We start from the raw sequence: 15585 nt of genomic DNA on the forward strand, positions 1-15585 counted from the left end.
GGTAAAACACGAGGTTGAAGAATGGAGTTTCCTGATTTTAGAAGTGATATTTTACTTTTCAAAACAACCCATTTTTTATGGAGATCAGGGGTCACTATCAACTGCAACCATTTCAAATGTTGAAATATATCAATACACAACAATCAGGAGTGATGAATAAAAACAGGTTTTATTTATCTGAGAGAAAATGACAAAAAGCATCCAACTTCTCTTTTCTTGCAAAGACCTGAAGTCTTTATGTGCTTTGCAGAACAAATGAATATCATCTTATTATTGTAATTTAGCTCTTCTTTTCTCTATTGATAACTTAGTATATTAAACAATATTATACATTGGCCTCCCATATTGAACAGAGGGGAAAACAAATATTATAGCAAGAACTTTGCAATATTACCATTTTGTATGTTTAGGTATAATGTATGTCCATTGCAAAATAGGCCCATTTATAAAAAATTGTTCAGAAGGAAAATATGCACCATATAATTCACAAAATCGGGGGGAAAGATTGGATGAATGCATATTAGCTTGTACATTTAAACTGCAGTATTTTACATTTTTTTCTGCATAAAAGTACATTATTCTTAGTGATAGAAGTCGCTTGTTAAGTTGATGATTGCAATTTGGCCAGTACTGCTACATTTTGCAAAGCAAAGATTGTTGCTGTTCAAGAACATTAAAATGCAGAAATTAAATTCTCCCACATTCGTAAGTACCAAACCTTGCACTGTACATAAACCATTCGCATCCCCTTCACTTTTCCTACTGTCACTAAAGTGCAAAGAATTCTTGAAGAATTGGCATTGGCAAAGATAAAGAAAATGGCCATAGTTTTAGAAAATAACTTCATACTGCACATGCAAACACTCTTCTTACTGATTCAGATTGAAAGTCATTAACCCACAAAACCCCTTCCTTGGATCAACATATAATTGCATTTTTAGAAATTTGATTGATATTGGACTTAGTAAGAGTATCTTAAAAACCTGGTGCTCATGTTTCTAGGCAACGCAAGACTGTTTTAAACTGCCTTCATCATAGTCCAATTAAGTTCCTGCTTTTAACATACACTTTATCGAACTTGAGATTGAAAAAACAAATGCTGCAGAACCGTTGTCAACCCATTGACGGAACAGTCACAACTGTGAATAAAGAGGAAACACAAAATACTCTCAGAGTATTATCAGCACATTAAACAGAAAGTGTAAAAACAAGACAGACTGTAGTGAATTCACACACGTTTCACCCACAATCAGTAACTCACAAATTAAACAAACATTATAAAATGCCCCAAAAAAGTTTACAGTTGTGGCGTCATAGGCAACAGCTGAAGCTATAATTATATTTTGATAAGAACTTGTTGTCCGAGGAACATCAAAAATCACTGTGACGCATTTAACGCCAAACAATAGGAAATTACTACAGACGTTAAGCTCATCTTTGTGATTTTCAATAAGAAATATCAAAATTATGATTGTCCCAAAGAATTGTTGCAGAGTCAGGGGTCCATAGATAGCAACGTCAGTTTTGGCATTAATTAGACAACAAATTCTGATAAAAATAAGATTATATGCTATTGCCTACTTTTAGTCTACAGAGGCTTTTTTATGTTTGCAAAGCTGCTCATGTAGTACAAATACTACATGAATATAAAATGAATGAGCGGCAAGAACTCTGAAAATATCCACGGTGGCAAAAGCACGTTATTCAAATATCAGCGTAATGTCACCCATTGTGACAAAGTGACAATTATGTGACTAAAATCAATGTGACTCAATGCACTGCCACGTATTATAATTCAGAGGTATAGCCTATAAAATCACTTGTATAAAATTTCACCAAATGTTTTTAAATATGACGTTAATATCGCTGTATTATCATCACTGTACATGACAAAAGAACCATGCAGCCCACCACACAGGAGTTGTGTACACATGTAGAGTCTTAAAATACAATATCAACCTTTTTTTTTTTAGTACTCTTTCATTACACTTGAATTATGTGTAATTTCCTTTCTTTTCTATAAAAGTTCATACTCCTTAATGGAGTTTGGCTTTTATGTACAACACAATTCACAACTGTGTTGCTGTATTGAATGTTCGACTTCCAAAAAACGCATCATCCCAGAATGAGTTCGTTACTGAACCTGGAAGACATTGATTTTGCTTGTGTTTTTCAGCGTCTGCCGCCGGTTACAGAACCAGACTCGCACGACCTCTCGGTCGTAGTTTAGCTCTCGTGCAATTTCTGTAATCTCTTGACCTGTTGGCAATGCGTTCTTTTCAAAGTAGGAGTTAAGAACTTCTATTGCCTGCGGTGTGAAACTCGTACGCCGCTTGCGTTTTTTGGATGGTTCGCCGCCAACAAACTCCATCAGATTCTGCTGGCCTTTCTGGTTCCAGTGCTCAGCCTCAGCCAGCCACTTCTCCAACACCGGCTTCAACTTCTGAGCACTCTTCGGCGTGATATCCAGCTTTTCAAACCTGTGTTACAAAAGTAAAATCATTGAACGCAAACACACACTGCATATCACAAACAACCAGTTTGCAGGGAAATAACTAAGATCCAAAATATATTTTGGGTACTAGTCCACCAAGCTCTCACCAACCTATTGAGAAATGTCTCAGTATTTTTACTCTCTATATAATTGTGACTCCATTGCTGTTCATATTAAAGTGCCATTTCAGGTCATGAACCATTTGAACAATTCTTAAAATATATTCTCACAGAGGTCGGTATTTCTTTTCTGTATGGAGTGTAGCCTCAGCAATGAAAATGTTAATTAAAACATTTAAAGGAATTGTTTCCAATAAATAAACGACATGAACAATGAATGCACACATCAAATGCACTGTCTGCACACTTTATGAAGAGAAAATAGTGTAGAATCTTTCATTTTTCACAAAACATTACTTAAGAAAGCTTCCATAGGCAGGTAACATGAACAGGGGAGTAATTTACCGGCAAATGGCGGACTGGCTGTAGGCAGGACCCTCAGTTGCAGTTAGAGCCTGCCCTACTTGTGTCTGAGTAAGCCCCAAGGACAGCCGACGGATCTTGAAATTCTTGGCAAACTCCCGAATCTCTTCCAGATTAATGCCTTCCTCGCTGCTGACTACCTGCTGGGGTTCTAGAATTCAGGGGAATCTGGTTAAAAATAACGACCTACTTAAAATGGATCTATGTTTGGATGTGAGAAGCAGGTGTAGGTACATACTGCCGGCAAGCTGTCCCACTTTTACAATGTCTCCACAGGTGATGGGTACTGTCGAGGAGAGCGTGGTGGCATTCTTCAGTACAGACGGCTGAGGAGCGATGACAATTGGTGACTGACTGACAGTTGTTCCTGAAGCCTGGGAGGGAACAGATAAATTATATAACCTGCAATGATGCAAATGACAAAGTTTAATCATATTTAAATACCTTCAGGAATAGCTAAAGATCTGCCAATTAGGCATTAAGTCATTTTTGGTCTGTTTCAGCTTTCAAGTGAAAAAGCAGAAATGACTCAGTCCTTTCTGACCTCAAAACAAAATTCAGACAGATTTTAGTTAGTTACCTGTGTGATAGGTTTGGTAAGTGTTGGGGGAGCAGCAGCTTTGGGCATGACTGCAGCAGAAGTAACAACTGCAGATCCATTCCCCACTGTGGCAATAATCTGGCCCTGGGTGTTGAGAAGCAGCTGTGGGGTGAGTGTCTGGACCTGGAGACCCTGCAGACCATGCAGGCCTTGCAGGCCTTGCAGACCATGCAGACCATGCAGACCCTGTAGACCCTGTAGACCCTGCAGACCCTGTAGACCCTGTAGACCCTGTAGACCCTGCAGACCCTGCAGACCCTGCAGACCCTGCAGACCCTGAAGGGTGGGTGTGGCAGCCGCTCCAGCCAGAGAGGCTGGGTTCAACAGAAGAGGGAGGGTTCCTATGACCTGTAAATATTGTTTGAAATTGTTTGAGAAACACGAATAATTGAATGTAATGCTCTGTGATAGTTTTCGCTTACCAAAGCCACTTTCAGAACATTCAACAACCTGTGAAGTACGGCCTTTTAGCGGTTCTCTTGGAATAAATGTATTTTAAGATTAAACACTAGTAACTCAGATGAGCTGCACTAACGGAAAGATTGATTCATGGAACTGTTTGAGAGGGCAAATCAGTTTTCACAGAAATCGTCTTCCGCTCCACTGACTTGAAATAGTACTGCTGACTGATGTTAACTTGAGGCTGTTGTTTGTTTTTTTGTTATTCCCAGCAATAGAAACACAACACAAAAGCAACACAAAACACAAAACACAAAAGTGATTACCAATCAATATGCATCCAAATGAACACCTTCAAAAAATTCTTTTTTGGGTAATGATACACTACAAAGGCTAAGAGTTATGTTATTTTCTTTGTAAAAGCTCCTCGTCTTTCCTTTAGCTGAAAGTACAAAGTAGAGAGACACCATAAGGCAAATCCAAACTCACAAAAATAAACCGAGAAGCATTCATTTGTGGCACCCACCTGTCCTTGGGCATTAGTGATGATCTGGCTGGTGATGCCGGCCATGCCGGACATGGCACTAGTGAAGATAGGAGTGGAGGTGAGGGAACTGAGGAACTGGGGCTGCGTTACCAAAGACGCAGCATTGATCTGAGCATTACAACACAACATGTGTAAGAAGCGCAGGAAATTAAATTGCATGACTGACATTATATTTATAAACAGTAAACAAAGGTATAAATCCTGAAGCTGCATTCTTACAATGGCAGGATTGATAGAGAGCCCTGCAGCCTGGAGCGCTGCTAACGATATGTTGGACTGAGAGACAGCAGTGGTCGCCTGGGCCGCCGCCACCTGAGCGGCGGTAACCTGTGCATTGGTCACCTGTGTTGGATGAGACATCACCTGCACTGGCTGCATGGCAGCTTGAGGCTGGAACATCGTCTGAGCGTTCGTCTGCAGTTGGGGCTGAACAGAGTTCAGGACTGTCGCAGCTGAGTAAAAATTCAAGAGTTTGCAACGTATTATTCACTGTGAGACTCAAAACGTTATAACAAGACTCAAGAGTCTACCGACATGCTGCTCTGTGAGACTGTAATCAGGCACAGAGTGCTTTGCGCTAAGTGCTAACGTAAGTGTGCTAACCAGCTCACAATGTCAACGCTAAGCTAAGATGCTGATGTTTAGCAGGTGTACTCTTTACAATGTTCACAAGGGATGCAAAACCGAACCGTAAAAAAATGAACTGTCCCATGACTTACAAACCGCTTGCTGTACCGTTGCACCAGTATTAGATACAGGCCTGCAAATTATACATAGTCGAGGCAATTATCTGAACATAGGCTGACTTGTCCATGAAGTAACTTGCTTTATTGCTTGCATAAAATCAGTGTTATGGCTTCATATATAATAGAATTAGCATTCAATATCAATCAATCAATATATATATATATTTTGGAGTTCAAACACATTGGAAAAGGTTATGATTTCATTCTCCTTAATGTGCAATCAAATATTGTTGAAATATGTCAGTGTGGACCAAAGGGTTTCTGTGGCAGCCAACAACGATCTAGCAAAAAAGAAATGTGGCCAAAATCTAATATGAGAGGCTATATGGGGAGCATGCATACACAGATAGTTTGTGCTTTACCTTGGAGGCCAGCAAAGGGCAGTTTGAGAAGGTTTCCAGCTGTGTTAGCTGCTGTGAGCCCGGGGAGACTGGCTACGTTGGTGGTAGGTATGGTGAGAACAGCCAGACCTCCCTGGCCACCGATGGAGCCCGCCATACTGATGGGGATGAGCAAGGGCTGCCCCAGAGATCCTGTCTGGGCCATCATACTGGTCATCAGAGTGGCCAAACTTTCCTGGGTCAGCACCTAATGTAGTATAATCAACTCATTTGACTGGGATGAACATAGTAATGCTGTTTCAAATTACATTTTCGACCTCATTTTTATCTATTTACTGGCATTCTGGTGTTTTTACAGGGGCACTTTTACTGAACTGAACAGTGATACATTCTCATTGCATTTGTACTCAAATACACAACAAAACTAAAAGACACAGCAAAACTATTGACGGCATCATTCCATCTCTGAAGACTTAAGATGAATTTAAAAAATGTATAGGGTGTGTAAATTCAATACCTGTGGACAGCCTTGTACAGTGATGGGCATGGCGGTCTGGGGCTGCGACAGGGACAAACTGATGGGAACAGCAGGAGTCAGTGTTTGGACAGCAGGGGCAGGAACCTCGACAGACACCACCTGCTGCTCACCTAGCACTGCAGGAGCACAGCCAGGGTTAGTTCTTACCGACATTTAAAGTGGTTGTAACAGCTGCTATTAACATTTCAGAACAACTGTGTCACGTATGCATGAATAATAAGTCATGTGCAATCCATCATTTTCTGCTATGACCGTGATTTACCTACTCCCCCAGTGCTCTGGGGCATAGCGGGGCCGTCCTGTATGCTGCCAGCCCCGCGTTGCTCTGCAGGCCGAGCCACACCCTCCTCAGCTTTGACATCACTCGTCCCATCGGGTCCTGATGATGGCAGAGATGCATCGACCTCTACCTCGAGCACACGAATAGTCTCATGGCTTGACATCACAATGACCTGTTAGTAGTTTGTAAAACACTTCTGTCAATAACATTTTAAATGTGGTAAAAGTCTCACTTCATCAACAAACACAAAAACCCGAACAACAAGAACTTAATTTCGGTATTTCTCTACTTATCAATTCACATTGACTGAACTGATGATTCACGGTATGCAACAATGAAAGACCTAGAGGAGAGGCAGCGAGACAATGCAGGAAGAGAGGGGAGGATGCATACCTGGTATAGTCTTTGCGGGGAATGTCAAAGTGCAGGATTTAAATGGCTGAAAAAAGACTTCTGCAGTCAGACAGTGAATGGCTAAGGAGAACAGAGAAGCCGAGCACATGTTAGGACACAATGACCTAAAACAACACACACACGAAAGAAAGAAAAAAAAGCATGAGTACACAAAAAGCAATGATCTGCAGGCATTATTAGGTGATAAAAAGACAAAAGTGTTTTTCAATGAACTTGTGTGGAAGCTAATCATTCCTTTATGATATGGTATGTTGGCACATGGAGGGTGACGGGAGCAAACGGCAGCAAAGAACTTGAGGACAACATCAGTCGTCAGGGTTTGGAGTAGCTGAGAGCGGTTACAGTGGGAGGAGAAGGCCGTTCATCATGTTTTAACAGACAGGTGAGTGTTACCTGCTCATTGACAGTGAGTGGGGCATCTTTGGCAGGCGGATCGTGGGAGTTCATGGCTCGCTGCACCACCGCAGTCACTGTCTTCCTGACATTCTGGGTAAACAAACAGTCATTGAACAAACAGTCATTGAACAAACAGTCATTAAACAAACGCGGAAAAAGATTTCTTGATCTAGAGTCTGACGACCAAGGGCACTCGATCCGTCAATTTGGTTGTGTGTTTTATCATTGCTACACTGATAAAAACCTCTCAAATTGAACTGCTCTGTACAAGTGTCTGGCCGAGATTAGTTAACGGATGTCTCAAAATTGTCTTCAATTAAATCACAGTAAAACACTGTTTTTCTTTTCCCCAGACGAGGTCTCTACTAACATCCTCCAAAACCTGAGTCCATCGGCCACTAACAGAGCATTGTTTTGTCAAGACAGTTATTCGGTCCTGCTACTTTCACCTGAAGAATATTGCAAAACTATGCCCACTGTTTTCACTCTTTTGAAATCAATTAAATTTAGGATTCAATTCAAGTTCAGGACCTTTATTTGTCCCTGAGGGGCAATTGTATTAGGGGAAGAGAAAGAAAGAAAGGCATGGTTGGAGATGTGCTGATGCTACCTGTACTTTACAAAGTTGAGCAGTAATATGGCAGAGGGTATAAAAGAGAAATTACAGTATATCTGTTAGTTTTGGCAAATGGTTGTCTGAGGCGGTGACCAGAGGGCAGGAACTTACATTCTTAGTGCAAGGGCTGGCTACTGTCAAATATATTCTGACTTCTTTGGGAACTGTTTGTTGTACAGTTCGGATAGATTGTTCTGCTGAGTGCCAAACATTTAGCTGCCGAGACACTCCTTAAGGTCCTACTCCTCATCTACAAGGCTCTGAATAGTCTTGCTCCAGAGTATATTAGTGATCTACTAATGCGGAATACCTCTGCTCAGCCCCTCAGGTCCCCTGAACCAGGACTGATAGTTGTACCTCGTTCTAGACTGAAATCACAAGAGGACCGCATCTGCTGTCCTGGGTCTGTGAGCAGACTCTATTTGGGTGTTTTAAGTCACAGCTGAAGACCTATCTCTGTGCTTTTATGGTTGAGTCATGAGCCTTGTTTTGAGCTGAGGCGCTTCTATTGTTATGTTGTTATTGTGCTATTTTCTAATGTGTGTCTCATATTTTGTTCTTTTAATCATTCATCCTTGTGTAAGACACTGTGTGACCTAGGTTATGAAAGATGCTATTTCACTTACTTAATCCACTCCTTTTGCAGCCATTTCAAAAATAAATATGAAGTTTATTTGGGGTGACCCCTTTTATCCTGGTTTGGAAACAAACCCACATGCAGAGGACTGGTTTTTATTCATGGCTATTTCTGAGATTGCAGGACCAGACTATTTGGAGGGGCCGGAGAAACGGGCCATGATTGTGTTGCACTTCAGCTGCAGAAAACGTGATGAAACACGCGGATCATCGACATGAAGTGGTTACATTTCAATCGCAGATCAGAAAAAAAGATTCAAGATGGTGCATTTCCTGCTGCAATGCCCTGTTAGAAACGAGGATCTGTCAAAAACTTCAGCGGGTGTTGATGAGCTCCCCACCCCCATCCTGCCCAATAAAAGTCTCGTCGCGTCGGCCACTTTTGAAGACGAGCACTATCCACCAAGCACAGGCGACAGAAACCATCTCTACCCGTGCCTAGAGACCGAGTATTATGTATGTCCCTCTCTTTATCATAAATATATAAATTATGCTAATTACGAACATTGCATATTAACCGAAACTCATTTCCTCTCGCCATGTCGCTGCTATGCGCGAGGAGCAGGCTCGAGTAGACTCCGGTTATTGTATTCAACTTACCGCGAAAATGCAGTCTGTAATCCCCCGTTTTCATAAAAGGTCCTTGTCAGTTTGTTTCAGTCACACATAATTAAAAATTCATCTCAGCTCCCAGACGGGCGCTGTGACTGCACACAAAAGAGGTATTTGCATTGATAAGGAGGGTTGTAACGTTAGGATCTCCTCTCTCTTAATGTTTAATGACGATGCCCTTTCTGCAACAGCTCAGATAATCAAAAATCCTTGAGGTGTCTCACAAAATCCTATTTGAGCTGTAAAGTCGGACTAAATTGCAACAAAATTGGCCTTTAGCACTACGTCATGAACATAATTTATGCACGGAAAAATCTTGCATTGAAAAATGTCTGCCTCGACTTGCGAGGTTCCATGGTTCTCTTAAAGGGGAAGTACCGAGAATACAAGCCGAGGAGAAAGAAGCTCTGGCACAGTGGAATAATAGATCATGCTGCTGTACACGAAGAGTTGTCCAAAACTGCTCTTTGTTTACTTACAGTATAAGTAATTATAACACTTAAAGTATGCAGCTATAGGTTCATCACTTTATGATCTCAGTTTAATATGAATATCAATGGGTAAATGTCATAAAAATGGAAATGTTACTGCAAATGGAAAACGTGTTTCAAACTTACACACTTTATTAATGACTACAAGTGGGCCATTTTACAGTAAAATTAACAATGGCTCCATGAACAATATCAGCTCCACACAGTAGGAAAAGCACACAGGTGTATGTGTGTTTTATTTGCACGAAAGACTTCATGAAATCCACATGGTGAAAAAAAAGAATAAATGTGACAGGAGAGGTCAAGTATATCCTTTTGTGCATGGGTAACACAGATCACTACAAATCAAGGGCAGGTAAAAAGAGACTGCCTATCAATATTAGTATAAACATCCTTGTATGGTATTGCTGAGTCATTTATCAACACAATACAATGTATTGACCACACAGAATAGTATCAGGAACTGACCTTGTTTTTAGTTGTAGCTACGTTTCCAATAAAGTTATTTCTGTATTCCTGTTATAATATTGTATTATCTACCTCCCTGCGTGTCTCCTTAGGCCGTTTGTTTCTTTTATCAGTCATGTGTTACCTGTCTGCTGTAAAGCTGCTAGCTATCTATATAGCTATCCATTTGTCCATCTATCTGTCTATATGTTAGATAGATAGATAGATAGATAGATAGATATATAGATAGATAGATAGATAGATAGATAGATAGATAGATAGATAGATAGATAGATAGATAGATAGATAGATAGATAGATAGATAGATAGATAGATAGATAGATAGATAGATAGATAGATAGATAGATAGATAGATAGATAGATAGATAGATACTTTATTCATCCCGCAAGGGGAAATTTGTTCACTACAGCAGCAAAAATATAGTCAAGCAATCAAAGAAAAAAGATATATTAAATATGAAAATGCACAATATATACAATAAAATAGAATATATTAACGAACTAACTAACTAAACAGTAGTGCAAAGTTGTTAGCATTTGTTTTGTTTTAAAATTAGCATTTATTCTTTGCGCTTAAAAACCAAGTCCGATTATTTTTGTCTTTTCACCTTTTAGTCACTCTTGAACGCCCCTATCTTTTCTGCCTGTAGGGGGCGCGCGCACTTAAAACACCGAGTGCGCCGAACCACAGATAGAGAACGACCGACGTCACCACTTCCACAACAACAAGAAGCTGAAAAACAAGGAAGTGAATGATTGTGAAGCCGTAACCTGTTATAAAGGCCGTGACAAGATATACGTTGAGCTCCGTTTTATCTGAAATTCCTCCTCGTTCGCACCAGTCAAGAACAATGAACAACAAAGGTATTTGTCCACACTCCGTTCGGGTGATTAGTCAGCTGTCCGTTTTACGACGCTGAGGGTTTAACTAGAAGATGAAGAAGAAGCTGTGTGGTTGTGGCCATCTGAAGCGGACTTCACGTTTAGCTACGTACACGACCATAAACTGACGTTTGCTTGGCTAACTTGTTCAGCACACACGTCGATCGCTGGTATATATTTTATCATAAAACACCGAAGATGTAAATAATGAACGCGTAAATCTACTGTCACCTTATATCACCGTAGCATTAGTGGCCATGTCACATATTTCCAGTTAGCCATCATCACCACTCACAACAGGCAGGATTTAAAGGCAGCGCTAACATGATTTTACCGTTTTAGTTCACATACATGGGAATCTAAATATGTATCCATCGTTTTAATCCACTGTGCACATACAATATGGGTAGAAGTAGCCTATATTTATAAGAGCATTGCATCGCGTGTCTCGTCTTTTTTTCCCTCGGCTATATATGCTAGTTATTTGAACATACTCGGATCCTTTGTTGCTACCACGGTTTGAAGCGCCGAGGCCGACAAAATAACGATTATTTTCATGATCGATTATTTTCTCGAATAATTGCTCTTGTCTAACTACGATAAATAGCGCAAGATGCGCATCGTTAATTCTGAGACCCGGACAGTTGTATAAAGAAACCCGGAAAATATTCACTTTGGGGAAAGTGGGACCAGAGAATTTTAGCATTTTTTTTTTTTTGCTAAAAGAAATACTTTAATTATTAATTCATGATCAAATAATACATTTTCTGTCAAATAATAGACTAAGCATTTCAGCTCCATGTCGGGCTTTTTTTCCGACGTTTTGTCAGTTTTTAAACACAAATCTTGTAATTAAAACAATAACTTGAACTTGTATTTTTTAAACTTAGTTCACAGTTTTTACTTTTTTTCATATGTTGGGACTACCTTTCACCCCTCAAGCAAGGCTGTATGTGCTACATTTCTCTGCAGTCCATATTTTAATATTAAGCTGTTTTCTATTACTGCTGAGAATGTGTTATTCTTTGCTTTAGCCTGACAATAAACATGACGTTTTCTGTTGTTTCTGAGAAACGTTTGACCTCTAAAATGATTCTTTGGATTTCTGTGTCAGCCACTAAATGACGAAGCATTTGCTTAAAGTAAAATGTTGTTTTGCAGGTTCATATCCTCAGCAGGCTGTGTACCCTCAGCAGAGCTCTGCACCTGTATACCCTCCTGCTATGCAAATGTCTCCTCAGGCACCTCCTTACACAGACACACCACCTGCATATTCTGAGGTAACTATTACTTTTATGTATCTTATGATAACACAATACTCTCAGTGAATAGTTCTTTTTCACTTCTTTTTTGTATCTTTTGTCTGCAGATATACCAGCCCAGATATATGCTTCCACATCAGGTGCCCAGTCAGGTGGCACAGATGTCCTGTCACTACCCTGGTGCTCAGATGTTTATGCCCATGCAGCCACATATGCAGGTTGGGCAAATGGGCCAGAATGTCCCCATGGCTTACTATCCCATGGGAGCCATGTACCCCCCTGGTTCAACAGTGATGGTAGATGGTGGCTTTGATGCTGGTGCTCGCTTCACAGCAAGCAGCGGTGTTTCCATCCCAGTGAGTATCCACCTAGTCCAACTATTCAGAACTATATTGCAGTTAGGTTGCCATTGCAGACTGTTATAAAATCCAAAGTTGGTCGGCTCTCTACCAATGCTTGTGCTTGTTTCTCCCTGTCTCTAGCCCCCACCTCCTGGACATCCCCCCAATGCAGCTCAGCTGGCTGCCATGCAGGGTGCCAATGTTGTAATGGCACAGCGCAAGAATAACTTCTTCCTGGGTGGATCCAGTGGAGGTTATACCATCTGGTAACGGCAACTCCTCAACTCCTCCTTCATGCCTAAACCGTGTCCCTGCCCCAAATGATGCCCCAGTTCTTCCCCCATCCCATATGCCTCCCTCTTCAGGCTACTTGGCCATGCCACAATACTGATATCACCTAACGGAATGTAATATTTTAGCGCCCTTGTAAAAGGTACAGTACTCCACTTCTGACCCCGAGATCAAATGATGAATGCCACTGCCTGGAGAGGACAAATGCTAATTTTTAATGTCGTAGAATTCATTCCGTAATTCTTGAATGGGTCTAACCTCTTTCGGTCATTCCAGATTGGACCTCTTTCAGGCATCTGTATTTGTTCAAGAGACCTGGTCTCCTTTGATCGAATGGATCACAAATTACATTGAGATGTTCTTGTATACCTGTAAAAGCAACGTAAATTAAATATTGAAATATCAGACCCGCGTTATATAGTTTAGCTGCTTTATGGTGAAAGTGAAATGCAGTTACAAAGTTGCAGTTGAAGCGCAAAAAAAAAAAAAATCCATTTGTCTTTTTTGGGAAACTTTCAGTGTAGTTAAATTAATAGATGTGTAATAGTTTCATGTAAATACCAGTATGATTATCATGAGAAATTACATCTCAACTATACAAAAAAAAAAAAAAGAATGAGCATCTTGGATGCTTTTAGCTAGAATTGTCTCGTCCTTTGCACAGTATCCAAAATATCACAGCAAATTTGTTGTACAGTCTAACTGACGGATTGTTACATTTTAATCACTTGTAAATTAAATAAACGAAACTGAAGCAAATAATTTAAGAAAAGATTTCATGCAATATCCAAAGTGGTTTACTGTACCTTGTTGGGCAATTTGTAGATGAACATAGTGAAGTGCCAAAGAGCACTGGGGATAGCCCGAATTTAAATCAAATTAACTTCAGTAAACTTAAAGGAAAGAAATTTAAAGTAAATCCAAATAGTAAGTTGAATGGGAAGGGGTGGTTGGTGTAACATTTTTAGATAGTTTTTTTTTTCTCTCCTGTTTCTATTTCACAGTCGGATACCCAGAGTTTATACACTAAATGTTTTATTGTACAGACTTCAAGAACTACCCTCCACTGTTTCTCTTTGTCTTTTCACACAGTATCATTTAGAATCCAATTTTCAAAGTGTTTATTCACCGTAGGAAAGTGTCACCTCTGATAGCATTAGTTTCTTGGCGTTTCAAAAGATTGAGGACAATAATAAATATTTCAGTGTTTCTTTTTTTCCCCTTCATTACTTTTCCACATTTACACGACTAGTTAGCCTAATCAGTTTTTAGTATAACCAATAAGCTGGTTGTATCCTAAATTTGATCTACAGTGCACTTATGTTTGGTTATTACTTGAAATTTAAAATGTCACAATTTGACAGCAAACATATCTTCGAATAAGCAGGTATGAGATTGTTGGTACTAAGACCTTCAGTTTGACACGACTGCAATTGTGTTAATGTCACTTTATGTGGATTAATCGCATCTTTAAATTGATGCATCATTTTGCACCTTTTGCTATGTACAAATTTGATTCAATCATTTTTATCAGAGATTCACCGCAAAGCAAATTTGAGTGGTTGCAGAGTAGGGGCTACTCTTTTTTTTTTTTCTTTCTTTCAGTTTTCATGACTTTAAAAAAAAAACAAGAAACTGAGATTTCTGTTCCTGTTTAGACAATCCATCAAACTAGTCCGTTTGAAAGTAATGTCAAGATGTGTCGTGTTGTTCGGTAGCCTTAACGTGTATGCAAACTTGCAAAGAGGCTATATCACTGTCGGCATAATTGTTCATTTCCAACACACTTTTGTGCCGCTAATTAAACTTTAGAATCTTTACATAATACGTTATCTTGCAAACTTTAAATGAGGTATCTGAAGCTAGCTAAGTCAGTTGGGATACAATAAACGTGTATTTGTAGATATTCTTCATTTTGGTGTCTGGTAGCGTCGTCGTGTCACTGGGTATCCGACACACCGTATCGAGTTTTAACAGCTGTGGCCTCCAGAAAACAAATGGCGCCGCTGTCGACCGACATTTAGTTATTTCTGTGTTGGGTCGGAAGAGAGCAGCTGTCTGGAAACGTGCTTCGTTCATCTGATGAACTCCTTTTCAGCGGCTCTTAAACAAAGCTACTATAGCAGACATGACCCACGTGTCGCGCGGTGTTTTTCTTTAAATGGCTCAATGTTCATTTATTCTCACTCATGCTGTCGTTTCATACAGCTCTGCTGGGGAAGAGGCCACAGCTATCAAAACTTTATAAGAACAAATATGATTCAGTCTAAGGTTTTTCTTTTCTTTTTTTTTCCATCGCTTGTTTGTGAAGCAGCATAATGGTGGCTTTGTCCCAGCAATATGAAGTACTGTAAACCACAGCTGACCAGTAGATGCTATGCCAACCACAGCCAGCAAGATTACTCTTTGTTGAAGGATTATGGACAGTCATAGTTCAGGGATTCTCTTTACAACACTTTGTAAAATAGATGTATGTACTAAAGTGATGTGACAGACTTTGGTACACATTCTATCTTTTAAGATTACTAAAGGAGATGAGTGTCAAAAAGATGGAATACTTTGGAAAAAGGGTCTTAGGTGCACTTAACTTTTTTATACTAAACTTAAAATTTAAAATGTAAGTTTAGAATAAAGGTTATTTTGGAAATTTGAAATGCTGCATGTTTGTTTAATTTTCTATACATATACATTGTATTAGAACAGGGCAGGTTGTTAAGTTCAAGATTGTGACCTGAGATAACACCTGGG

The 15585-nt window shown here is 39.8% G+C and overlaps 2 protein-coding genes across 5 annotated transcripts; one reads left to right on the plus strand and one right to left on the minus strand.

Moving 5' to 3' along the window:
* Positions 1-236: 236 nt before the first annotated feature.
* pou6f1 (POU class 6 homeobox 1) lies at positions 237-9258 on the minus strand. Of its 4 annotated transcripts, none has more exons than XM_079272991.1 (10): positions 9091-9258; positions 7236-7328; positions 6411-6600; positions 6128-6264; positions 5632-5857; positions 4503-4975; positions 3557-3925; positions 3215-3350; positions 2959-3127; positions 237-2480 (listed from the first exon to the last, which is right to left on the minus strand). In XM_079272991.1, exons 2-10 carry the CDS (start codon positions 7287-7289, stop codon positions 2135-2137), a joined length of 2100 nt encoding a protein of 699 aa, XP_079129117.1. In that variant the 5' UTR covers positions 7290-7328; positions 9091-9258; the 3' UTR covers positions 237-2134. The 4 variants fall into 4 exon arrangements, with proteins under 4 accessions (XP_079129117.1, XP_079129120.1, XP_079129118.1 ...); XM_079272994.1 differs by lacking the exon at positions 9091-9258 and having other exon boundaries at positions 4503-4631; positions 4743-4975; positions 7236-7322; XM_079272992.1 differs by lacking the exon at positions 9091-9258 and adding an exon at positions 6822-6902 and having other exon boundaries at positions 7236-7319.
* Positions 9259-10787: 1529 nt separating this feature from the next.
* dazap2 (DAZ associated protein 2) lies at positions 10788-15491 on the plus strand. The gene is made up of 4 exons (XM_079273857.1): positions 10788-10925; positions 12105-12223; positions 12313-12561; positions 12688-15491. The coding sequence occupies exons 1-4, from the start codon at positions 10913-10915 to the stop codon at positions 12814-12816; spliced, it is 510 nt and encodes a 169-aa protein (XP_079129983.1). The 5' UTR covers positions 10788-10912; the 3' UTR covers positions 12817-15491.
* Positions 15492-15585: the final 94 nt, after the last annotated feature.

The sequence above is a fragment of the Melanostigma gelatinosum genome, assembly GCF_949748355.1.
Source record: "Melanostigma gelatinosum genome assembly, chromosome: 8".
Taxonomy (NCBI): domain Eukaryota; kingdom Metazoa; phylum Chordata; class Actinopteri; order Perciformes; family Zoarcidae; genus Melanostigma; species Melanostigma gelatinosum.